This window comes from Pyrgilauda ruficollis, unplaced genomic scaffold, assembly GCF_017590135.1.
Source record: "Pyrgilauda ruficollis isolate IOZ18807 unplaced genomic scaffold, ASM1759013v1 scaffold4, whole genome shotgun sequence".
NCBI lineage: Eukaryota > Metazoa > Chordata > Aves > Passeriformes > Passeridae > Pyrgilauda > Pyrgilauda ruficollis.
Window position 1 is genome coordinate 3,790,260 of NW_024525489.1, and position 24,728 is coordinate 3,814,987.

The following is a 24,728-nucleotide window of genomic DNA, read 5'->3' on the forward strand; positions in this document are numbered from 1 at the left end:
ACCCAATCCCCCCCGCCCCCCCCCCCCCCCCCCCGCCCAAAAACACTCTCCTGCACAGGCAGTAAAAGACTTTAGGGTTTAAACCCTTGTTTTTACAGTTATCCATTAAAACACTCCTGTCTCCTATTACAACTCACACAGACTAGAGTGATGAAGTTTTTAAAGCACAGGTACCAAAACCCTTGCTAAAATCAGAGATAGCACAATTTCAAACCTAAAACACATGGCTCACACTGAAACAATGGTTTTAAACATTTTAATTATTTTAATTTAAAACATTTTAATTAATGGTTTTAAACATTAAAACTCACCTGTCACCCTGATTATTTCTATTAGCTAGTTTACGAGCCTGACGATCCATCAAACTTGTCCTAGAGCGAGTTTTTTTCCAAGAATAGTAATATTTTACAAGGCTTGCGATGGTCTTGTCTGGGAGCTAGAAGAATTCATCAACAGATTAACACTTAAAATTTAAAATTCCACCCAGAATTATAATTCTGCTCTGTTTATAACCATCCTTACACAATATTTTAAATGCATTGGTAAGACTGAAAGGAGGGATGTATTTCATACACTTTTTTAAAAAGGTAAGAAGGCTTCTTTTCATTAAAGTGAAAAGCTAAAATTAAATTATATCTTATATTCAATGTTCTTCCTGAAGCTTTTACACAGAAATCAACATGAAATTTTAGCCCACTAGGAGCCTTTGTTCTTAGTGCATCTAAGCTGTTTAATGCTTCTGATTAAAATATTACTTTACCATTTGCTGGATCCTGTGAAAGCTCTTTCCATGGAAGCTAAATGCTTGTTCAAATAGGACTTTATCTTCAACTGTCCATTCATCAGGGAAAGGAGTGAAGTTAGGGAGATCCGCAAGGGACTTCTCAATATTATGTTTATGCCAGAACAGCATGCCGAGAGCCTTTGAAAAGAAATAGTCCCTCTTTGGATTTAGTTAATTTTCTAAAACGTTGAGACAAGTTAAATAAAAACAGGCAATTTATTTGTTTGAAATAAAATTTGACTAGCAGAATCCCTTCTCAAAATGTATTTACAATTTTGCTGGCTATTTACTATAGGTTACAAAATTCTCTTGGAGACAGTGGGCACATCTATATTTTACTAATGGTATGAAAGCCAGACAATTTAAGGTTGGCATGGCAGCAGTAATTCTAGAGCAGCTTGAACTAGGCTGAGAGGCTCAAATCTGACCTGCTTTCTTACTTTACAGGCATAGATCACCTACACACCTCCTTAAAGGCCTTTATTACCAGCCCACTCAAGAAAGAAAATAAAAATACTTTTAAGTATTAATACTTTTAAATAAAAATACTTTTCAGTTGCCAGAGAATCATCCAAATTGCAAGTCTGAAAGTTCAAAGTGAGAGTGGTCTTTCTACATATTCTCCAATCCACAAATAACAGCATGGCCACTTTGTCACATGCACCTAATAAGGAATGGAAATTTAAACATACTTTCTTATACAATTTCATTTCTCAATAGCCTAAAAGGATTTTATGCTCATTGGACTTTCTGCCAGAGAATCACAGGCAGATTTGATGCCAAGATTCGGGCATCGGAACTGGGCAATGTAATCCATTCAGTTTCAATCACACAGCACAGACACGATCACCAGGCGTCTCTCCAACCCCCTGATTTCACATCTTCTAACAACCTGGACACAGCAAACCTCTGCTCATGTTAAAATGGGAAGTGACAAGCATCTCTTGCAAAGAGAACTTCTATTCCATTGTGAGGAGTCTATAAGTGTTTTGTACCAGAAGTTATTTTGGAAAGGCATCTCTTGGAGACTTGAGATCCATCATTTCCTCCTCCTGCCTAACAGAAGTCAAGGCATAAAGAAGTAACACCAAACCAAGGTATATTCTGGACATTGTAACACTGGCAGCCTCTTTGTCAGACAGCAGTTGATGAGCAAGTTTCCATCCTCCAAAACTTGATCATACCATTTCTTTTCAATTGTACAGCAAATATTTGTATGCAATAGGTAATCTCAATTTTACATAGATTGGTTAAATTATGAAGAATTTTGCACTAGAACTACATGCAGACCAGCAAAGTTTATCCTTACTTTAAGGGATGGTGACCAAAGGCTTTTAACTAAAAAGTGAACTTGTTACTTTTGGAGCTAAAACTTGAGTCTGTTCTCCTGCCTCTGAACAAACCCACTCAAATTGAGGTTGGTTTGCAGGTTTTCTTCAATATGAAAGAAACCTTTTCAGTGCAATCCCTTATCATTTAACGGTTCAAAATTGTATCATATTTGCATTCTAATGTTAAACTTTAAATTTGTAAGCTGCTTCCCTAAGAAACTCTTTAGCGAAATATACACACACAATTGCATGACATGCCCAGTGTATCAAGAAACATACCAAACCTTTCAAAAGTGCACATTACAAGCTGAGCATGTCATGAAAACAAAGAGCTCAATCTTTTGCAGAGAATCCAGACCACAACTGTATGCAGATCCATTTAACTGCAGTGTTTGCTGCCGTGCCTGAAGAGAAACAGCGTTAATTAATGGTAACCAAGGGGAAAAATAAGAGTTGTGTTATAGTTTTACATTAAAAAAAAAATCCTTAAATGAGCACTCTCATTCCACAGCACTTACCTGTTCCACATTGTATCCATGTTTTTCCTTTGCTATTGCTATATATTCATCCACTGTAACAAAGCAATGTCAGAATTACTCTTTAATACTTTTAGCTCTGCTCTATGACAATTAGCCATCTAACATGGGGAAACAGTTTCCCCATGCTTTAACACACTGCATTGGTCCAGATCCCCCAAAATGTTAAATATACTCACAGCTTTATTTATTAATAATAAATAAACCCACTGACCATTATTGAACATTTAATTTTATAAACTTTTCATGCAAGCTAATTCTGCTTTCTTTCACATTTTCACTACTACAAAAAAAAAAAAAAAAAAAAAACAAAAAAAACACAAAAACCACAGAGGCTTATAATTTATTTATTTAAAACAGAGACTAGCTGGTTATTGAAAGGCTATGCCTTTTTGGAACTCCCTCCTGGGTTAGTTCTAAATTGAACTACTTCTATTGCTTGTACTCCCAAACATGCTGAAAACTAAAGCAACTATATCAATGATTATGTATATCCTCCAGATTACTATAGCTTTCACTGACCACTATCGATTTTAACTATGACACAAAGTCCATTTTCAATAGAAAGTATGAAAAATCAATAATTAGATAACAAAATTAAGGAATAACATTTTAAAAATCACATTTAGCAATAATAGAGCCAACTTTGAGTTGAACACTTTTCATAATTTTGAAATTAAGTCCCACTTTATTTTTAAACAAAACCTTTCCCTATTCACCTTCTAGAGCTCAAAATTCAGTTGCAACTAAATAGTTGAAAGGAAGTATGATCAAGAAAAGGAAATAATCATATCCTCCTTCAAATGGACAAGGGATATCCTTGCCATGCACTGTTGCTGCAAAGAGTTAATATACTTTAAAGGAATGAAAAAAGTGTTGAATAATCACAGGTGTATTTTATTTCTAACTGTTCTGCAGTAGTTGAAGGTGCATTCCCTCAAACATAGAGGGACACAAATCTCTAACTACTGGTATTAGATAAAAGCTGTCCTGAGGATGAGGTTCTCATGGTTGCATTCTCAAAATTTACTCCCCTATATTATATATGGGAAATTCCAGCACAGGAGACAGGTTTGAACTAGATTAAACAGATAACTGATCACATTCAGTCAGATGACATAGTACATAAAGGGAAAGCTTTATGTACTATGTATTTCAGGTCACTCCTAAAGGCAAAAAACATTTGGTTTTTCCTTCTGTGACAGCAGTAATAATTTCCCCTTGAAGTGGGCCTCCACAAATCTTTTCCAAATTCATCCACTGAAACTCCTTCTCCTAGGAATTTAAAGCAGCAAGTTCCTCATGTTCAGATATTCCATTCTTTAATTAATAACAAAAGGTATCACAGACAATGATGATGATAATAGAAAAGAGGCAGTACGATCTGAAACAAAGACTTTACTAACATAAGAGAAGATTATCTTTGCTTTACCTGGGGTTCTCTAAATAAAGAAAAAGCAGCTTTATGTTTAATTATTTGTAGTTTCACTGTGCGTAAAATAAAGAGCAAACAGGCACACCAGAAACAATTATTTAGTTTACTTAAGCACCCGAATCCCTAAGCAGACAAGGACTTACACTTGGCATCAGGAATATTATGATATGGAGACCATACAAGCATCCCTCCATTATCTTTATCAGTGTATTTTGTGGCACCTGTAAGAAAACAAGTAACTCTCAGTATTTATTTAATAACTATGATCTAGAGAACAACTATGTGACAGTAAGGAAAAGCCAACCACAGTAAGAAGTCCAGCTACTAAGGGGGGAAAAAAACATTAATTCACAATTAATTCCTTAAGATAACAAATGGCTGAATCAGAACACTACTCTTAGGATGTTCAAGTACAACTAAATATTAGACAGTATCCTGGTTACCACAATTAAACCACTGAAGTGCATTGCTTCAGTTGGAAGGAATCTTATCTAGTTCCAAACCTCTTGCCATGGGCAGGGACACCTTCCACTTGACCAGGCTGCTCACCATCCTGGCCTTGAACACTTCTAGGGAAGGGGCATCCACAGCTTCTCTGGGCAACCTGTGCCAGTGCCTCACCACCCCATAGTGAGGAATTTCTTCCTCATATCTAAATCTACCCACTGTGAAGTTGGCAAAGATGCAACTTTGTTTGGTTGTCCATTAGTACTATAACATTTATCACTATCATAGGAGTACTAGGACCTACTGTGGTCAGCTAGGCTTCCTTAGAACAAACAAAAATAGGTAAGAGCTAGAATTCAGTCACCATCCCTGATCCCTTTCAAGAAGAAACTATACTAAGAACTATGCCAGAAACAATTCTGTTCACCTCTATCTAGTTTTGATTTTTCTAATTTTCTGATTTTAATATTCATAGCCAACCAAATTGCACAGCTGGAGAAAGCAGTTAGACATAAAAGTAATTTTTGGTTTTGGTTTGTTTACCCCCACCTCAACACAGCAAGGAAAGCAGTACAAATTACCAAAACCATCAGGACAGAGGAATACCAATGCAATGCACTGAAGCACTAAATCAGAGCATATGACTTTTGAAAACATGCTGTAAAAGAAAACTCCCTGGTACTGTAAAAGCATTAATTCAGAGTCACTTTCCATTACTATTTCACAAATGTAGTCTAAAACATAAAGCCCCTTACAATCTTTTTGTTTACAACAGTTTACCTCGCTAAGAAATTGCTCAACAATTGGATTTACATCTAATGTCAGTATGAATTCCTTGAGTAATCACCCTCAGAGGAAATATCCTTGCATTCTTCTTGGAGAACAACAGCTTTTTTTATTCAGTGACACAAGTAACTTTTCACTCCATTTTAAGCTTATGCACTTTATATTTAGGCTCTACATCTTGTTTGAAGCAAACAAAAAACCAAACCCAGTGCTTTGGAAAAAAGAACAGTGTAGTGCTTTCCCTTTATGTACTATGTTTTGTTGCTCTTCCCTCTTCAGTTTGGCAGTGTTTTGTATTTGCTATCATCTCCACAATCTTGATCCATCACAACTGTGAACTTGGAAACCGTTAATTAAAGAATTCCTGCGCCTTTCCAAAATGAGATGTGTAAGGCAGATAACCTGTTCGGGAGTTTATGCTGCATTGAAGTTAAGAATGTACATACACTCATAAAGCACCAGTTTCAAGGCATAAGCACTACTAAACTCTGAAAGGTTTTTGGTATACAAGAACAAACTTCTTAATATAACATTCCACTTCAGAATAAAAAAGCATGACATTTTTAGTCATTAGGAATGCAAGACTTCATGAAGAGCAGGGCAGCTGTTACAGGCACAACATTTTTCTTGCCACAAGTAAATGACTACTATCCTACACTTCATTCTAACTAAAGATGAGGAGAAAGCAGGACCACCAGAGAATGTATTAGAGTCTCAGGTTATGAGGAAAAAATGCCTAAACTTAAGATACCTGCATACAACTGGATATCATGGATATTACCAGATACTGAATACTCAAGTACTAAAGAAAAAAAAAAAAAATTAGTTTCATAGTTCTTGTGCCTGCAGGAGATCATGTATGTGGTGACACACCCCTAATGAGGTGTGACCCTCACATGACAACAACCACCAGAACATCCTTTTTCAAAGCAGTGCTGTGTCCCCAGCAGGAATCAGACATCTGCTTCCATTCAGGTGGCATCTTCACACTGCCAGAAGAAAAGCCAGGATGACAAAGGAATAATGAGATGCATAGAGGTAGCTTGAAGAAAGGCACCCTGACCTCACCACCAGACGTCCCTAGCTGTAGGATAGAGATCCCTCCACCTCTGATGCCTTGAGAGGCTGATCTGGAACAGAGACTAGACAGAGCTAAAAGAATAAAGTAAGTATTTATTAAAAGGTCTTAAAAGGATACACCTTGGGCAGTACAAGAGCCTGGCCATAGCTACACTCAAGATGCACCCAAAATGGCCACAAGATGGACAACCGGTCACAAGGTTTCACTCTTTTATAAGTTTTGGTCCATTTACATATTGGAGTTAACTGTTTAATTACAGCTTCAGATTATGAAGCCCCATCCTCCTTGTTTGCTCTCTTCAATTCACTGTTGTTTATGCTTTTTGGGCCTGAAGCTTGTAACCTTGGTTCCTTGTATCCTTGGTTCTCAAGCTGGAAAAGGATTGTTTTGTCTAACTATCCTGTGAAGAGAACTTGCTACACTCAAGATGCACCCAAAATGGCCACAAGATGGACAACCGGTCACAAGGTTTCACTCTTTTATAAGTTTTGGTCCATTTACATATTGGAGTTAACTGTTTAATTACAGCTTCAGATTATGAAGCCCCATCCTCCTTGTTTGCTCTCTTCAATTCACTGTTGTTTATGCTTTTTGGGCCTGAAGCTTGTAACCTTGGTTCCTTGTATCCTTGGTTCTCAAGCTGGAAAAGGATTGTTTTGTCTAACTATCCTGTGAAGAGAACTTACTAACGCTTAATATGAAGCTCAGAGCTACACACAAAGGCAGCACAGAATCTGAAAAATATGAAAACTAAAACTTAAGACATCATCTCCATATGCAACACCATGACCTACCTTCCTGGGAACTTCCTGCCTGTCCTTTGTGCCCCAAGCACTCAAGAAAGCAGCCCTCAAGGGCAACATAACCGTTTTTACAAGGGACGGAGGCTGGAAATACCCTGCAACAGGTTAACCAAAGTGTGTTAGAAGACTTGTAAGCCAGTAAGGAAGAGAAGGACCAAGAGCTACATCTGAAGAATAACAAGTCGCCCTCTCCCCAAAACACACCTCCAAGCCACTGAGGAAGAGGCTTCTGCAGTTCAGCTGCTGCACCCCTCTGCCAGTATCAGTTAGGAAATGCAGCCAGCTGAAGATGCACCACTTCCAGAACAGGGAAATCATAGCAGCAAACTGACCCTCTCTAAATTGCAGCTTCATATGAGAAGTAAGGTATGCACAGCTGGTGCAGCTCTATACAGGATTCCAGGTACTGAGAATAAAGTGATTATCCAGAAGCATGCAAGACACAGTGAGGGCACTGTAGGGCAGCGTGGCAATTTAAAAGTTTGTTGGTTTCCAGCAGAAAATGTACCTTCCTCTGCTTAAGACTAAGCCTTCCCCATACCATTTAATAATGCCAATTTTAAAAAGCCTGTTTTCCTGTTAGAGGACTAGAGAAAGAAAAGTTATAAAGACATACAGACAAATGCTTTCCTAAGTGACCTTAAACGGTATAAAGCATTCTTCTTGACAGCCCCAACTCCACCCCTGAAAAGAGGGTAAGTGGGAAATTAAGTATTTCAGCATTAAGTAGGCAAAATTCATACTAAAACAATTCTGAAGTCTAAATCTGAGTACAATAAAACTTCTCTAGCAGTTCTCTGTGGATGACACAACAGAGTGGTGCATTCTCTACTGTGATGTCCAAAAGAATGCAAACAACCCACAATATAAGGATACCACCTTTGTAACATCCCACTGGATCTATAAGTGGGTCAGAAAGCACAAGCAGAAAAACTTTCACCAAGAATATAAAATCCCATAGGAAAACCAGGAGGAGGAGACAAAAATCTGAGTGCAGGAGATGGTATGTTAACTCAGCAAATTAGATAAAGTAAAAAAAACCAAGTTTACTTATTGAAATTATTTCTTGCAGTGACAAAATCTCTCTCATTGCTGTAATATTGGTGACAATTAATAACACCACTTCTCTTAAGCTCTATCTGAAAGTTTGTTTGTAAAAGTAATATGGTGTGGAGGGGGTAAGAGAGTATATTTAAGTGAACTTTGCCTAATTGTTGCTTCCAACCACAATCCACTTCTTCCATAAGACACTGAGAAACAGTGGCACTTTTTCTTTAAAAAAAAAAAATCTTGTTTTATACATAAACTAAAATTTTTTAAAAAGTTTACTGCCATCACAACATTAATCATGAATATTTTGTTCCTCACTGTATTGTTGTAGAGCATTGCTTATGGCTATTTTTCAAGACAGGCTAAGTGAAACCCAAAGATTGGTATTATTCCACTCATTTTAGTATTCTGTAGGTTTATCAGGGCTGACTTTTGTGTCTCAGAGTTATGTCTACTTTTATCCATCATTGATTCCCTTCTCCCACCTATTTATTTCAAGGGGCTTAAAAAACAGCACTCAAGAGTACTGCAAATAAACACCCATTCCAAAGTATCTGATAAACTCTAAAAAAAAAAAAAAAAGTATTAGAACAATTCCAAGAAGAAACATAATCAAAGATAATCAAATACAGTGCCATGTCCATATATGCAAACCTGGAACTAAAGGGGAACTTATTACCTTACTTGCTACAAAAAAGTCACCTAAATGTACCTGTAAGGGCACAGATTTTTGTCTCTCATTACTTCTGTTTTTAAGAAATAATACCTCAAAACTCATCAGAAAAAAAATTCAACCAAAAAACCAAAGAGATGAAAGAATGAGATCTCGGTGATATCTCCTCAGACAAACAATCTGTTAACTTGGTAAGTGCTGTACTTTTGAACTTGATGGAATTTTAAATTTATTTTGTAAGACTTAGGTGTTCCAAAATAAATCACTACCTTCTTGCCCTAATAAACAAAATACACACACCAAGAAGGATAATACCTCATAATAAAACATTACGCCTCTAACTCAGGAGTTATTAAAGAAACATCTCCATTATTAAAGAAACTGATAGGGTGAGTATATTAACCCCAGTTATTGGAGAAAGAGGCATTAATTGAATACCATCCCCAGAAACACTTAGGAGCTCCAAAAAGTCTGCTTATAGGAGAGCATAAAATTAATTCTGTAGTTACTAATGTAATGGTACTATTGCAAATACAGTTTACAAAATTGAAACCACAGAACCTCAATTGTCCTACAAGGGCTGGAGTTCTTTTAATCAAAAGAAAAACAAACACTAGGTGTTTTTCCAATTTAAGTGGCCTATAGGAAAAGCAAATCCAGGCTGGAGGTTAGAAACCATCATTTTTATCTGTGTATATTTTTATGTAGGTAATGTAAAAATAGAGGGTGCAAACAATTAGCCTTATTAACAAAGACACAGACTACGTTCTCCCTCCTAGGAGAAAGGCATTCCCTTAAGCCAAGATCCCGCATTCATCTAATCCCACCCTCGCGCTTTCCTTCCCCCAGCCTTTTCTTTGGCCGGTGGGGACTTGCGCCCATCCAGAGGGGCTCGCTCCAGCCTTGGGAGGCACCCCGAGAGCAATCCTCTTCCGGTAAGAAATCATCCGACACCCATGGAGCCTGCCTGGAGAGCAGGAAAGTAGGCAGGCTTCATCTGACCGCTACAGCAAAACTGCTGCACGTTCCTGTGGTCTCCCTGCTCAGTGTAGTAAGGCACAGCAGCATTCTAGCCATTAACTTGCTCAAGCCGAGTACCAGGCTATGCGAGCGTACCCATATTCCTCGGGGCGGGGCTGGGGGGGGCGAGGAAGGCGGAGGAGAGCAGCTCAGCCTGCCACGGCGGGGCCAGCGAGGCTACTACAGCACACAAAACCAGGAGCAGGAGTTTCCCACCGAGCGCATCTTCCACCCAGCAGCCAGGTCTGCTCCGCTTCCGGCAGGGCGCATCACTTCCCACCCTTGCCCGACAATATCCATCACCCCTCGTCAAATATTTTTTATGGTTATAGGTTTAAGGACAAGGAGGGAAAAAAAAAAAAAAATCAAGCTTTTTCTGCTTCACCGCCTCCCGCCGGATGCCCATAATGCGGCCGATAACGAAGCGAGAATCCCCCACCGCGAAGCCCCCCGCCCCCGGAGCGCAGATGCTGCCCCGGCCAAGCCTCCCGCCGCCGGCACCGGGTCGCCGACACAAAGGCTCAAAAGCACCGTAAATACAGCCCCGTGGCCGCCGCCGCCGGAGAGCGCCGGGCGAGCCCGCCCCGGCGGCGAGCCCACCCCTCCCGCCTCGGGAGATGTCAGGTTACAGCCGAAAACCGATTTACCGGGCTCGAAGTCAGGAATGCGCGCCTGGTATTCCGCTCCGACCCTCATTCCTACATCTGCAAGGCAAAGGGGGGAAGAGAAATTAAGGGCTGGAGCGTCCCCGGGCGCCGTCCCAGGCTCCCGCCGTGCGGCGGGCGGGCGGGCTGGCGGAGCCCCCGCCGCGGCCGTGCGGAATAAGCCACCTCCTCCCCCCGCCACCCCCCGCCCACCGCCGCCGCCGCGGATTAAGCCCCGACGACCGCCGAGGAGGGGGCAGGAGGAGGCGGAAGGGGGAGTTTATTCCAGCGGAACAATGGGGACGGCGGCGGCTCCCGGGAGACACTCCCTCCCCATCGTTAAGTACCGCGGGGGCAGCCGCGGGGCCGCGCCGCGCGCTCCCGCCCCCCGCCCCGCACACGCGCGGCCGCGGCACGGACGGAGCGGCGGAGCCCCGGCACCGGGAAGGGGGAGGCGGCTCGGCTCGGTTCGCCGCCCCTCCCGCCGCCTCCGCCACCCCCCTGCCGCCGCCGGCGGGGCGGCCCCAGGCTCGCACCGTGCTCGTCGCCACTGTCGCCGCCGCCGCTCTCCGGCTCCGAGTAGTGCCCGTTGGAGGGGCTGCTGCTCTTGGCGCCGTTGGGGGCTGCCCGGCTCTTACCCCCCAAGAGCTCCGCGCCCTTCTCCATCATGCCCGGCATGCCGTGGCTGGGAGCGGGGGAGAGCGGCGGCAGCGCTGGCTGCCGAGGGGGGGGAAGTTAATACGGAGCCGCCATGTTGCCCCCTCCCCGCCCCCCCCTCGGGCACCTCCTCCCCCCGCCCGCCGCACCCCCCCTCCCCCGGCTCCGGGAATCCCTCCGCGCCGGCCCGGCCGGATCTCGCCGAGGGGCGGGGGATGCCGCTGGAGCGCCGGCGGCGCGGCCGCCAGATACTGAATACTCAAGTACTAAAGAAAAAAAAAAAAAATTAGTTTCATAGTTCTTGTGCCTGCAGGAGATCATGTATGTGGTGACACACCCCTAATGAGGTGTGACCCTCACATGACAACAACCACCAGAACATCCTTTTTCAAAGCAGTGCTGTGTCCCCAGCAGGAATCAGACATCTGCTTCCATTCAGGTGGCATCTTCACACTGCCAGAAGAAAAGCCAGGATGACAAAGGAATAATGAGATGCATAGAGGTAGCTTGAAGAAAGGCACCCTGACCTCACCACCAGACGTCCCTAGCTGTAGGATAGAGATCCCTCCACCTCTGATGCCTTGAGAGGCTGATCTGGAACAGAGACTAGACAGAGCTAAAAGAATAAAGTAAGTATTTATTAAAAGGTCTTAAAAGGATACACCCGGACCGCCGCCGCGCCGCGGGGCTCACCCGGCCAGCGGGCCCAGAGCAGAGAGGGGACTATTTCCCGGCGGCGGCGGCGCAGGGATCCCGGCGGGAGATGTGGCGGCTCCGGTGGTGCCGCGGCGAGGGGCGGGAGGAGCCGCGGCCGCGCGGGGACCGAGCGGGATCAGGAGGCGCAGGAGCGGGGCCTCGGAGAGGGGCCGAGGCCGGCGCCAGCCACCTCGGGGCCAGGGCCGGGTCCCGGCGGGGAAAGCCAGTGCTGTCACATCGCTGAAATCACAAGATGTGTGAACCCGTGCTGGTATTTCTTTCTAAATTCAAAAAGTGATCTATTTCTTTACCTGTGAAGTGAATTCTGATGCGTTACCAAGTGCTGCGGTGTTACCATCCAGTTTATCTCAAATATTCACGTTTTATGAGGTATAAAAGGGCTGAGACAGGCTTCAGGCCGACACTCAGTTACGATGTGACAGCAGTCTTGCTGCTTAATCTGGAGATGCATTATTAGTTTGGCTTGTTCTGTGCAAATACATTTAATGTTCTTGTGGCTATGTTTTAATATGTGTTATAGGTATTTTTAGTAATGCCGTGGTAGTTTGTAAGTCTGATTTCCAGATGTAGGGAAAAAGTATAAATTTAAATTGCTGTATATTAAATTAAAGTCTCACGTTCCAGCTAAGTGTGTCTGACACGATCCATTACCCTTTGTCATATCTCAACAATTCTTCCCAAACTTTGCCCTGGTGGCTGTCTACCCCAAGCTAGTTGGTTAATTGATTGATTGATTGATTGATTGAGGAGTGCTAGTGGAAATAGTGCAGCTGCTTTCTTAGGGTGAGATAAAGGGGAGATGACTACTTGTGTCCATGCTTATGGCTACTGAGTGTTCATAGTGCCTTATAGTGGGATTGTAACATGATGTAGTTAGTCGTGTTTGCTGTTTCTTGATACTTGCCTTGAAAGAATTCCATTATGATCAAGTTAGATACTTTTGAAAAACCTTTGGTGTATGTATGCTTCCTAGAATGTGTCAGGAAGATATTGTCAAGACTTTTCCTCCTTTGGGAATTTTGTGTCTTTGAAGAACTGTTTTTGTGCCAGCTTTTGGCTTTCTGGCTATCAAAAATGCAAGTAAACAAGCTGTGACTCCTTTATGCTTGCTGTTTTTCAAGAGCTCGAGAGAAAGATTAGCAAGGACAAGGTGGGAGCAGCGATGGTTGACTGCCTGCAAGTGCCTCAACAATTGAGGATTTGCAGTCTCACAGTTTGACATACACAAAAAAACTCAAAATAAGAAACCACTGAGATGCCAGAGCCACAGGAAAATCTTGAACCAGTGTTTGTATTTTTAAGGCATGAAATTTACGAAAAGCACAAAATCGTTATGAAAATTGCAGGAAATTGGGATTTGTTGTTTTAGTTCTCCTAAGGCAGTCTATTGGAAGCTTTTATCTTTATTTTCTACAGATGTGAAATTTGGGCATACATGTGGCACTACGACTGTATTTGTCTGACAGTTCTTAACTACTGATAAAAGCGGCTGGAAGTTTTAGTAAGCTGTTACAGCTTTCAGGAATGTTAAGTTCTTACAGGTGTCATGAAAGTAACCACCTGAAAGGAAGAAGGATTCCTTGTAGCACGGTTTGGAGGAGAATTGTCAGAAGAGCTTGACCTTTTCTTTTTCTGTTATTTGCATGGCTGCTGATGAAGCTGCATTTTGGAGGTTACAATAAAGGGGGCATAAGTTCACTTAGTCAAGCACTTAGATATTAGCAGATCCATATAATGATTTTTTTCCCCCCATGCAGTCTGGAAGTTGGCTTGCTTTGGGCTCTTTCTTCTCGTGGATTCTCGTCTTATCCTTCTCTTGTCTTCTGTTTTAATTTTTTGGTTGTTTTTTTATCCCTCTCTCCACAGTTGTTCTGTCAGGTTCAGTATACGGGTGCTTCTGGATTACAAGTGACATGACAATCAAATAGTTGTTTGTGAGATTGGTCCTGCATTTGTTATAGAAACTATGCATAAGAAATTATCCTAGATTAATGTTAGCATATAGAATCACAGCATGGGTTGGGTTGGAAGGGACCTTGAAGATCATCTAGTTCCAAACCCTTGCCAAGGGCAAGGATGCCACTCACTAGATCAGGTTTTTCAGAGCCCCATACAACCTGGCCTTGCACAGGGATGGGGCATCCACAATCTCTCCTTGCTTTATATTGTCTCCTTTCTTCTTTATATCCTTCCTTCACTGTGTCCCTATTTGTAATTTTTATTTCCGGACATGTTCCCCAGAGGGCAGCAAAGTAACCAGTGCCTTCAGAAGGTGCACAGTCTAAAGATTCTCTTTATGAGCCTGTCAGTTTTTCATTCTTGGAGATTATGCCTTTCTTCTTAAAACGTGTTTCCCAAGTCATAGTTTCAGGGGGAGGGTTTGTATTTGGTTATACAAAGTGGATTGCAACAGAGAGGAAGGGAATTAGGGAATGGACAATTTGAAGGCAAGGTGAAACAGTTGCTTCTTCCCTTTTAGTGAAATTGCTAAAAAGTAGAAACAGAAGCTCAAAAGGAAACAGCTTTCCCTATCCATTAATTAACTTTTATTGAAACCTGCACAGCTTCTGAGGATGCTCCTGAGGCCTCTTGCAATTTTTGTTGGTGTGGGTGCTTAGAATTCATTGCAAACCAGACTTTGATTGGAGTGTGGACTCCTGCATATTATTATCTTATGGTGAGGGTAAATGATGGTATTAACTGTTGAGTGGTGAGCTAGGGGAAAGTAAAGACTCTTTATTCAGAAGAAACTAAATTCTTAAAACGAGGTTTTAACATGCCTGTATTACTATAGAATAATTTAAGATGGAAATGACCTCTAAAATTGAGTCCAACCATTAACCCAGCACTGCCAAGTCTGTCACTAAACCACATCCCCAAGTGCCACGTCCATGCTTTTTTTATATACCGCCAGGGATGGTGACTCCACTGCTTTCTTGAGCAGCCTGTTGCAATGCTTGACAACTCTCTCTGTGAAGAAAGTTTTCCAAATATCCAATCTAAACCTCTCCTGATGCAACTGGAGGCTGTTTCCTTTCCTGTTACCTGTGAGAAGAGACCAATCCCCACCTGGCTACAGCCTCCTTTCAGGCACTTGTAGACAGCCATGAATATTCCTCTCAGCCTCCTTCTTTCCAGGCTTAACAACCCCAGCACACTCAGCTGCTCCTCATAAAATTCGTGCTCCAGACCTTCCACCAGCTTTGTTGCTCTTTGGATGCTCTTCATCACCCCTTGTATGTTATGCCCATCTCAACTATAAATTTCTAACTCATTAAATTCTAGGTCAGGGAAAGTATTGCAGATCACATGTTTGTCCTTTTTATCTTATGGTGACAGTTTCATGCTTTCACTTTTTTTGGAAAGAGCGTTTTGACAGTTTAGTGTCTTGGGAATGTTGCCTTACACCATTTAAAATCAGTGTCTTTAAATATTTTTAGAAACAGGTCAACAGATTTGTGATGCTTCTCCAGAAAAATTTTGGATAGATGATGTGTGTTGTGTGAAACCGAAAGAAAACAGGATGACCATGGAAACCTTTTGGCAATATCCAGCCTGGACACTTGTGCTTTAATGTGAAGGTCTATAATTGTTCCATAAAGAAAAGTAAGCTCTTTGTCGTCATAAACACATTAAGAAAAGCATGCCTAGGATCAAGGTAATTTCAGATCAATTACACTGCTTGGAGTCTATTCACGCCTCTGCTGGAAAATATATAGGTGTCATCCATCAAGTCCTGTGTTTCTTTTATATTAAACGTAACTAGGCCTGCTGGGTGGTAAGTGGGAGGCTTAGAGTGGACAGGGTGAGATTTATTAGTTCTTTTACACTGATGGTTGTTGCTGTGTTTCATTCAACGTTCTTGAATTTTTCAAGGACTTCACATTTTAGTGGAACCAGTGGAATGGTGGATTTTCTACAGCTCTAGAAAATCAGGTCTTCAGTCTCAACCTAGCACTTACTAGTGCCGCTTTTGAATTCTAGTCTTAATGTTTTAAGGCAGAAATTAGTAAAAAATGTGTTCTATAACTGGCTATTAAAATGAAATAGCAAAGAATTTGCTGTCTTTCTACTGTTAATATCCCCCAACTGAGATTTTTTTTCTTTGTTTTCTTTCTTTTTGTAGTGCTCTCTTCCAGTTAAAGGTTTCAAGAGTTATCTGCTTTCCGGATCTGAATGGAATTCTTCTGCATCAGAACTGTTGGTAACTTATTCTTGGGAGATGAAGAAAGTCATGTTGCAGTTCCTTTGAGAAGCTTAAGGACTTCAGCAGTGGTAGACATTTTTTCTTATTTAAAGGCCTGTCACCAGGTATCCTATCATATGGCCAAAATTTGAGACTCAGATTGTGTTGTACAGTGTTAGTGGTAGATACCTTGAATGGAGTGTGGAATGTTAGGACTTGGCACTCTGTTAAAAATAGTATTTTGAGATAAATTATTTGTTGCACTGTAGGAAGGCTTGTTCAGGAACGAGCATAATGGGTTAGTGCTAACATCCATCTTGCCCAGTACTTTGATCCTGACAGTTCTACAGAGGAAATCATTTTGGAGCGGGTGCCATAGTCTCCATTCTGTGTTGGCAAGAAGCCTATTCTTGGTCTTCTAAAGATTTTTACTCTGAAGTGTAAAGCTTGGTAAAAAAAATTCTTATTCCTATGGATGTGTTATGAAAACTTCTGTTTCACCTTTGCATATTTGTAGATTTGTTTCAGTGACTTCCTACATGTGAATTTTACTGACACTGTATAATTATATTTTTTTCCTTAAAAAGAAATTATTTTCTCTTTTTCTTGACAGGAGGGACAGCTGTTCCTGCTCAGCCCTTTCAATATCATTGTTTCATTTCTCTTCAGTTAATCTAAATATCTGGTGAGCTGTACAGTTTGCAAACAGTAAAGAGGTTCCAGTTTGTTATGAGGGCACACACTGTGGGAAAAGCTAGGTGTAGCTTTTCATTTTGTGTTACATAGGCAACTCAGGACAACAGGTCATTTCAGAAAGTCAGTCTACAGATATTATTTAACCATTTATATTTTTGCATACCCTTTTTAAAGGAAATTTTGGTAATAGCTGGCAGTATGTCTTTGAATCAGAGCATTGACATTCAGTATTGTCAGTGAAGATTCTCAGACTGTGTATGAAGATGTTGTATACGTGGCTGAAATGGTAGCACCTCTTTACAAATAATTTGGGTTTAGGGCCAGTTGTTTCCCACAAAAGGGAAAAAAATATATTGTAATTGTTTTGGTAAGCTAGTGTGTTTTTACTTTGTCCTCTTTCACTTTTTTAGTGGTTACCTAAACCACTTTTCATAGGACTGTTCAGCAGAAAGCAGAGGTCGCCTTAATTGATACTTTAAGCTGTTGAACATCTGTAAGAAATGTAGTTTGGTTCTCCTGCACGATGTTTACATTTCTGTGTGTTTGTTGTGGTTTGGGAGGGGTTTTGTTTGTTTTTCTAAATGCAAAGCAAGATCTTTGATTCCATGTGGTTGGGGAATTTGTGCTAAACTTATGCTTTGCTCTTGTTAGGTTGCCTGTTGCTGTGCTAACTTGAAGAGGTGACCATTTGCAGTGAGTTAATGATGTTTATGCTCTCTCCTGTGGATCTCTCCTCCTTTTCCTTCTATCAAGCAATGTCACAAAAGGAATAGACTGTGCAAGATTTTCTCCTTGCAGTTAATAATACCAAGCACTCATTTTGTTGAGAAAAATGTTCTTTAAAACATTCTAGAATAAAAAAAAAAAAGAAAATTATCTGCTGTGTTACCATTGTTGTGTGCCTAATCCTGAAAAAGAGAGAACTTTGCCCCAAACACCTTACAGTTTGTTTGGGATCCAGCCAGTGTATGTAATTGGAAATTGAATTTCAAATTGGGAAAGGAAAGTGAAGGGAGAATAAAGGAAACATCAGTAATATGTTGGACAAATTATGTGAAATTGCTGTAACCCTCTACTGCCCATCCATTTAAGATACAGTGTTATTGCAGGAGTAATCTTGGGGGATCTGAAAGAACCAAATATTAGGAACTTCACTTGAGGAAGATGATGTATTTTTACAAGTGGAAAAAAGGTGTAAGGAGTGTTGTAGTAGCCAGTAGTGTCAGCTTTTTTTGCTGTGTACCTTAGGCTTGGACTCTCAGAACATTTTATGCTGTAACATACTGGCACCTTCTGCTAAATTTTGTCCTCCATAGCTTATTCTACCTGGCTTCTTGTGATTTAAGTGTAAAGTGGAAAGTAACACTGTGTAGGACCAAAAGAAGGTCCCTGATGTATTACAAGAGTTTGTATTTCTGCTTTCTATTTTGTTGTTTCTACAGAAATATTTTGTTGTTTCTTAGAAGTTCCTGTGTTATGGAGCTGTGCTGGATTTTGAAGGTCAGTGTTGCTGGACTGTGTAGATATCAAAACATTACTGCTATTTAAGAGTCATATCTTTTCCTGCTGTAACTACTGTTTGGCTCATGTAATGATCCACAGTTCAGATATACAGTTTAGGAAAGATCAGCAAGAGGTTCCATTTTGAGAATATCTCTAAGGTGGAGTTGCAAGCAACAAAAATATAATCATTAATGAATTTTTTCTCATATAAGTAAGACTTATTTTTCCACATGGAAATTGTTATTATAATACCGTTTCACTGGAATTTTCTAGGAGTACAAATGGTTCTCTTAAAAGTATCCTGTTAAAAAAACCCAGCAGCTCAACAACAAACAAATCAATATGGCTGTATCTGGCTCTTCAAGTTGTATTGTACAGTGTTTCCAGGAGTATGTTCTCTCTTCTCCTGTCTGAGGCAGATAATGACTACATAAATATAAATCTGAAATCTGCAATTTTGCATTTGAGGGTATAGATCAGTACATACAGAGTCAATCTACAGTAGCAAAATTGTCCTTGGAAGGATGAACTGTTCACAAAATTTCTGCTGACGTGTTTGTTAAACTGAGAGGAAAAACAAAGCTCATGCCTACACAACTTCAGGGTGAAAATGTTGGATACCACTAGGACCTTGCTATTGTTGGTTTCCACATAGTTTTTAGAAAAACACCCACTCAACTTTACTTTCAACCAGTGCTTTAAATTCTCTTATTGCTGGACATGTTTTTACTTGCTTTTACAATTTTTTATCTTCCATCTAAATTACATACCTTTTAGTGAAGGTGGCTTTTGTCCTCAATAAATTAAACTAATTAAAACTTGAAATATGTTATAGTCTGGGAGCCTGTTATGAGGTCCATGTGTCTTAGACACATATTGTTCTACAAAACCAAAGAGATGACCCAGGTTTCAGAGTTACGCTCTGAGCCCACTGCCAGAGATCCCTCCCTGGGAATACTGCAGAACTGGCAAGGGCATTTTTGATATGTGATGTTCTGCTGGTTTATTGTGTAAACATACACTTCTAACTTCCCACCCCATCCACTCATTCCCTGATTTCACCTTCCCATGTGCTACATGCTGTATTTTAGTTTGGTAGCTGCAGATAGGTCTGGATATTCTAAAAGAATGTCCTGATACCTCTCTGTACTGTGTGACTTTACAAAGAAGCTTTTGTATTAATTAACTGGTAGCAGTCTTTGCTTCACAATAATACATGGAAACAAAAAAAAAAAAAACCAACTCCTCTTCTACTTGTAAAAAAAATTAACCAAAATTAGAAAAGACAAACCTCCCCCCCCCAGCAAGTATGCAAATGTTATGAAAATCAATAGCTCATATGTTACTAGTTACTAGGTATGAATACGAGTCCAGTACTGATAAAGATCATGGAAAAAAAACTGCTTTTAATATATGATCAAATTCAGAAAATTAGTATTTTTTTCTCAGTGCAATTGCTGAAGATAACAATAAGAAAGTTTGTTATCACTTTATTTAAATTTTAAATGAAATGCTAGTTACAAAACCCTTCCCTCCCTCCCTGCCAGATTTATGCTCCTCAGTTGTTTGGCTACTTCTGCTTTTCCTTCCCACTGTCAAAGAATGCAACAAAGTTTTGTCTACACAGAAAGCAGTAATGCATGTGAGTAATGTGAGTAATGCAGCACGTTAACATTACTAAGTGGGAACTATGTAATGAAATGCTATACTCAGAAAGAATATGAAATAAAGTGGCAAGAGTTTAGTCTGGTTTTTTTCCCTTCTCTATTCTAGGTGGGTTTTTTGTTTTGGAGGAGAGGTTGATTTCTGGCTGTTGATAAACCTTCCATAACTGAAAAGTACAAGGAACTGGTATGGTAAAGTCTTAAGGTAAGAAACATTACAGAATATGTGACTTCAAAGCAGGACTTCTGAGTACATGTAAGGCAAAACCTATAACATATAAGCTCTGTGCAAGAACTTTATTCACTGTGCTGAGGATAGTTTTATGTAGTTATATGCTGGGTACACTTTAAGGTGTGTTTCTTGGAGGCTGCTTGGAAAGAAGCACTAGCCATGCTTTTACCACTGTCAGCCTCACAGGTGGGATGCTTCTGTCCAGAAAACAAACAATGAGACTTTTAAGACTGTTGGACTTTTTAAATTTACCAAAGAGTATAATCTGGGGAGTCTGACTCAGTGTTATTTGGGAATTTTTTGTATTATTACATTCTTGGAAAATGCTGTATAGTAGAATACAAAGAGAAAAAAAAAATAGAAAAAAAAGAGGACCTGCTAACTAGCACAATATAGAATTAAAAATGGCTTTTAAAAATATTGTTATATTAGAGACTACTAGACAACAGTTGAGAGATAAAGATGCAATTAGTAACAATACAGTAATTCAGCCTTCAGAGCTCCTTGCTACTTGACAAAAAACAATCACCCAGAACTATGGGTTCCTAGGTTTATTGTGGACAGGGCATGCAGATAAAATTATTTGTTACAATTACTTAGCAGGGCCCTGCATTCTGCTAGAATTCAAGCAAACTGTATCTGAACTGCTTCTTTTTGCCTTGTTTTATATTGATCAAGAGACACAGAAAAAATGAGGCCAGGAAAATATGCAATAGATGTGATAATTAAAAAAAATCCCACCAAACCTGGAACCAAAGAAACTATGGGTATTTTCTGTCCCTTCTCTGAGTAACACCACCAGTGGGTCACTGCCTCTGCTCTGAGGCAGGGAGAGGCTGTGGCCATGCCAGGACAGGGTTGAGACAAGAGGATTGAGTAGACACAGCTGCAGTGAGGAGAAGGGTGATAGTAGCTGTTGTCCCAAACAAGATGTGTGGTGACTTTATGTTGGGTTCTAGGAGTTTTATTTTTTCCCTCCCTTACTCTGGAAATCCAGGATGCTTCCTCCTGTTAAAATAAATGGAGATGGACATGCTGTCCAAATGGGGAAAAAATTTCTATGCCCTTTTGAGGTGTTCTTTAAGAAGGAACAGTTCCTCCCTGTTAGCCCACACTCCAAATGTTAGATGTATAAATAAAAACTGGCTGTGTACTCCCTCATCAGTTTTATTTTGAGATTTTTTTTTTCTTACTTTCAGAACAGTGGATTTTCTTAGTTATTTTTCCATAATTGTTACCCATGAAAACTCTGGAGGAAATTCAGTAATTCCAAAACTAGAAAAGTGTTAATATTTATTGTTTGACAAATTTGTTATGGCTGCTTAGAAATGCTAACATACCTCGGTTCCTAGGTCTGCAGTCTGCTGTGCAACTGGATATTTCTTTGAGTTTATTTCAGACTCCAGAAATAATTGGACCTTTAGGAACCTCAGGCTGAACTTGACGAGTATCTCAAGACAGTATAGAAATAGATGGAACAGTTTCAGTAAGATGCACAGATATCTTCTCAAATTCTTTCCTTTTGATGGACACATGTGATTGTTAAACTACTGACTTGCCTTAGTTTTAAGGACCTTTGTTTTTCATTGCTTTTCCCACGAGATAACAAATAAGGTTAATCACAAGCAACTAAGTATTCATGGATGTTATTACTTAACAGGAGGTCTTTGCCTGCATTCCTCTGGGGGTAAGAATTTGTACAATAATGACTGCTTCATTGATTTTAATGTAAAAAGAAATAAAGTTATAATTGTTTCTCCATCTTAGTTGTAATTCAGATTTCTTTTTTTTTTGTTTAGTATCTGTATGGCAGTGTAACTTGTGTAGTACCTTCTGTAATTTGTTATTCTATCAATTAATGTATTATATTTTGACAGTTTATCAAAAGCTGTATGGTAATATACAAATTGAACTCAATTTAAAGATCGAATACTCTTTTTGTTTTTAGGGTTGGTGGTAGTTTGTTATAACTGTGTTATAATTCTTGGTTTTGATAGTTTATTTTTTACAAAGACCAAAAGGAAGTTTGCAAAACAGAGAAGAAATCAAAAAGACCTTAAATAAATCAGTTATTTTCAATATAAACCAGCTAAATTCGTAGCCTATGAGATGTCCCTAACTACCATGTTTCTTTACCCATTTGATGCTGTGACCGTGAAATGAGAAGTCCCAAAGTACTGGCAAAATCTAACAGCAGAAGCCTTGTGCAACTTTGGAAGAACTGGGTTTGTCCAGACTGCGAGGCAGCAAGAGCTGACAGATGAGCATTATAGCAACTTTTCATGCATTTGAAAACTTGCAAAAGGGTTGGTGATTTTTGTGACTGCAGAAGGAAGAGTTTTTACTGGCTTCAAAGACCAGATGACTTAGTGGCATTTTAGGAAAAGCTTTCTCACAAGATATGTTAGACGTTGGAACAGATTGCCGAGAGACTCTAATGGCTGACAAAGGGAAAGTTTTTAAAGTTACCTTAGTGTCTCTCAACGGTGAACCATGTGATAAAGTGCAAGAAGTGAGCTCTGTCCAATTCCAGTGTTTTTATTTTATAAATGCTGTGGTGTTAAATGACCTTCCCATAAGTTAATTCTTGGAGCTGATGTTTTCAAGGTATTTGCGTGTATGAACGCTGGAAGTTGACAGTCATGTTATTAAATGGTTTGATATAAACACAGGCTGCTGCCAAAGAGGGACATGCCTTAGCTGCCCTTTTCTGGCTGGTTTTCAATTCAGTGGGGTGACAAATATGCACAGCTTAGATGTGCATATTTGATGAAGGCAAATCTATCCCTTTTGCAGCAGCAGCTGCTCAGTGTGACCATGGAACAGGAGCTCAAGGCTCTGCAGCCAAGGGATGGTCACTTATGGGATGATTGATACTTCATGTCCTGACCTAGGGCCTTGTTCAGGAAAGAACACGCTGAAAGAGCGGCATAATGCAAGACAGCTGAATGTTTTCTATAGCAAGCTATCTCCTTTTCCATTAATCTTAAATGGAAGTGTTAGATATTTAGTTCTGTCCAGTAGGCTTTAGCAAACATGCAAATTAAGCAACTCCAGCTTTCAAGTTTCAAAAAAAAATTATAGCTGGAGAGAGGTAACTCACTAGTAATGAAGTCGGACAGAGTACATGTCCTGCTTCAAGTGGGGCTTTACCTCCAGCTCTGTATCATTTGCAAAATTTAACAGTGATGATGAGAAAATTAGTATAGAATTCAAAATCATCACAGTAAGACATTATCACAATGTCCCTTTGCTCTAGTGGTGAAAAATCCATACCGTCAGCAAGAATCATATTTTGCAGGGGGGAGAAAGTCCAAAGAAGGTAGAAGATCCAGGAGAAATCTTTCATTTGTTATTGGGTCCAGCAGAGATGGAGCTCATTTTCCCCCCAGCAGCCCCCAGAGCTGTGCTGTGCATTGGCAGCTGTAAAGGTGCCCATAAGACAGCAGTGTTTTGGCTGCTGCTGAGCAGCACTGGCACGGTGTCAGCGCTGTCACTCCAGCATCTTCTCCTCACCAGGAGGGTGGGGGTGGGCAAAATCTTGGGATGGAACACAACCAGGACAGCTGACCCACTGACTGAAGGGATATTTCATACCATGTGATGCCTGCTCAGATACAGAAGCTAAGGAAAAGGAGTAGGGAGGGGGGACATTTGTTATTTACAGTGTTTATCCTCTGGGGCAACCACTGTGTGCTGAAGCCCGCCTCCTGGGAAGTGGCAAGACACCACTCACTGATGGGAAGTAGACAATAAAATATTTAGTTTTTTTCTTTGCTTGTGTGCACACTTTTTTTTTTTCTTTTGCTGTAGTAACCTGTCTATTCTTGACGTACAAGAGTTTTTTTCCATCTTATTTTGCTGGGGAAGGGAGTGAAAGAGCAGCTTGATGGGTATGTGGCATCCAGCCAAGGTCAACCCACTACAATTTGCTGTAGCATTTTAGTCATTAGGGTAGATGTAAAACCAATGCAGATAAAATAGCACCTTTGAGATGAAACTTTGGATTAAGCATGACACTGAAAAATTAGGTAATCAGAGACTGGACCACACAATGCAACATAATCTGCAGCCAGCTCATGGAGTTCCAGAAAAAAAGTCTTCAGTTTCTTACTCTTATGTCACCTCATTCCCACTTCTGTGTACTTGCTGATTCAGTTTGAACCCTTTTTCCTTTAAAGGCCTCAAAATTCCTGTAATATATGTCAGCTGCCAGGTGTCTTCTAAGTCATAGATATTCCTGCAGAGGCCAGCAAAAGCTAAGATAGTGTGCGCTTATTCCTCTGGCATAGGGGCTTTGAGGAATAATAGAACACTACTTCGCATCCCAGTTTTCCAAATCTCACTCTTGGTTGTTAGCAGTTGCGTAAATTCAGTGTCAAAGGCTACATTTACAATTTTGTCAGAGGGTTTAGAATCTCTTCAGGTTTGGCCTGTGCTGCTGAAGCTAGCAGGAACTAAATGACCTGAGGTCTTTGTATGG

At 40.5% G+C, this 24,728-nt stretch overlaps 1 protein-coding gene and 1 long non-coding RNA gene across 14 annotated transcripts in view; one reads left to right on the forward strand and one right to left on the reverse strand.

The window, feature by feature from the left end:
- Positions 1-11,388, reverse strand: part of RCOR3 (REST corepressor 3) — a 27,691-nt gene extending 16,303 nt beyond the window's left edge. For 3 of the 5 annotated variants that reach the window (XM_041476788.1, XM_041476785.1, XM_041476784.1), the window contains exons 1-6: positions 11,127-11,388; positions 10,594-10,650; positions 4,230-4,307; positions 2,634-2,686; positions 761-922; positions 312-436 (exon numbers count right to left, since the gene is read on the reverse strand). In XM_041476788.1, the coding sequence (XP_041332722.1) occupies positions 312-436; positions 761-922; positions 2,634-2,686; positions 4,230-4,307; positions 10,594-10,650; positions 11,127-11,268 (617 nt within the window). In that variant the 5' untranslated portion in view covers positions 11,269-11,388. Of the gene's footprint in view, positions 1-311; positions 437-760; positions 923-2,394; positions 2,523-2,633; positions 2,687-4,229; positions 4,308-10,593; positions 10,651-11,126 lie in introns of those variants that run through there. The other 2 variants (XM_041476787.1, XM_041476786.1) reach the window with 2 other exon arrangements.
- Positions 11,389-11,916: 528 nt separating this feature from the next.
- Positions 11,917-23,985, forward strand: LOC121358541. 9 transcript variants are annotated; one of them, XR_005955901.1, is made up of 6 exons: positions 11,917-16,275; positions 16,764-16,835; positions 17,498-17,539; positions 18,289-18,346; positions 19,897-20,000; positions 20,123-23,985. It is a non-coding gene; the product is annotated as an uncharacterized LOC121358541 (long non-coding RNA). The 9 variants fall into 9 exon arrangements; XR_005955900.1 differs by having other exon boundaries at positions 19,897-19,991; XR_005955899.1 differs by having other exon boundaries at positions 19,897-23,985.
- Positions 23,986-24,728: the final 743 nt, after the last annotated feature.